The sequence below is a fragment of the Loa loa genome (genome assembly GCF_000183805.2).
Source record: "Loa loa unplaced genomic scaffold supercont3.849, whole genome shotgun sequence".
NCBI lineage: Eukaryota > Metazoa > Nematoda > Chromadorea > Rhabditida > Onchocercidae > Loa > Loa loa.
The window spans coordinates 8,474-10,017 of NW_018109029.1; the positions used below are offsets into that span (position 1 = coordinate 8,474).

General features: G+C 32.0%; 1 protein-coding gene across 1 annotated transcript; it reads right to left on the bottom strand.

Annotated features, from left to right (window-relative positions):
• Positions 1-157: 157 nt before the first annotated feature.
• Positions 158-677, bottom strand: LOAG_15482 (hypothetical protein; the record flags this gene model as incomplete). The annotated part of the gene is made up of 2 exons (XM_003150974.1): positions 158-303; positions 617-677. The coding sequence occupies 2 exons, from the start codon at positions 675-677 to the stop codon at positions 158-160; spliced, it is 207 nt and encodes a 68-aa protein (XP_003151022.1).
• Positions 678-1,544: the final 867 nt, after the last annotated feature.

A 1,544-nucleotide genomic window follows, 5' to 3' on the forward strand; every position in this document is an offset into this window, starting at 1 on the left:
AATGTTTAACATATAATTTTCTTCTGCTTTTCAACATTAGCAATTTCGTCATTTTTGTCATTTTGTCAACATTTTGCCCATTAACAACAATTGTCCATTAACATATTTTGGTATCACATCATTTCTTTGTAATAACAATCCGGTTACCAAAGTTGGATTACTGTATAATAACCATTCGATTAGCAATAACAAATTGACAGTTCCGTCGGGACACTACGTTCACTTGTTGTTTAAGTTCATTTCGCAAACTGTCGAAAATATATTGAAATTTTACATTTTCGAGATCGATTTCTTCGTTTGGATCTAGATTTCTTTCCATCATCAATAATTGTTCGTGATTTATTATGTTTCGTTTTTTAATTTAATGCAGTTCTTAAGGAACTCTTTATCGATAAGGATATCACCATTCATCAGATAAGGTTGACAAACTCGTAATTCGTCATCATAATAGTCCCATTTTCTTTGAAGACGAATGGAGTTTGGAATTCATCTATGATAATATGAGATACCGATTTCTCGGTACAGGCATTTGGTTATTGCTTCATTTTTGTCCCATAGTACAATATTGGTATTAGTCAAGCATTTCCCATTTTATTTGGACAATGTTCTGCATTACCGAGATCTGAGATTAGGCTTTTTCCATCATATGCAGCAGGAAATTTGTTGTCGAATGACATCGAATTCTAAACCATTCATTCGAATATGATGATTTGTATGTAAAAGTATAATTGTCTTCAATTTTTAACAGAAATGTTTAATTTAAATTGTTGTTTGCTGGGTTAAAGGTCAGCGAGACAAGCTGGATACACCTTCAATTTTCTCAACGGAAACTTTCTGCTGTCTGAAAGTGTTCGTTGTGGTCCACATGCAATAAAAAATGGGTCTGTTATGAATTTAGTTGTTTTTTCTTATTTTTCAAATTTAACAACTCCATTGGCGTAGGAAAGTTCCTCAAACATTTGCGCTATTCAAAGGTCCAACAAATGCATTTATTAACAGCATTATAGAAATTTTTATAATCTTCAAATTTTGGTGACACAATTTGAAACGAAATCACAGAGATTTCAGAGAACAAAAAAATTGTTTCGAGCGTTCTAAAAATAGCATATTTGGTGAATACAGTTAATTTGTAAGAAAGAGTAATGATAGATTGTAATCGCTGGAGAACAGAACTGATGGTCAAAATCCAGTTTTTTATAATTGCCTGTCTTACTCAGTTCTTCCGCCCAATTCGAGCAATGCGGAAAATAGAGCAAAAATCTGAATGATTTGAAAATGAATGGACAGACATACTTAAGGATTCCAAAGTCAAAATATAAAAAGTGCTATGTTCAAGTTTTCAACCATTGATAATTCCGCCATCCCTTCTTTTTTAGTGTTAAAAAAATGTCCTTAGATACTATGTCCATCAGTGAAGATTTCGTGTTCCAATGTCGATCTTTCTCGACACTGCTTCAGAACTTATTCATTCGAGATGATATAATGTTCAAGAATAAATTTATTTTATTACAATGAGTTGTAAGATTAATATGCAGAATGCTTGT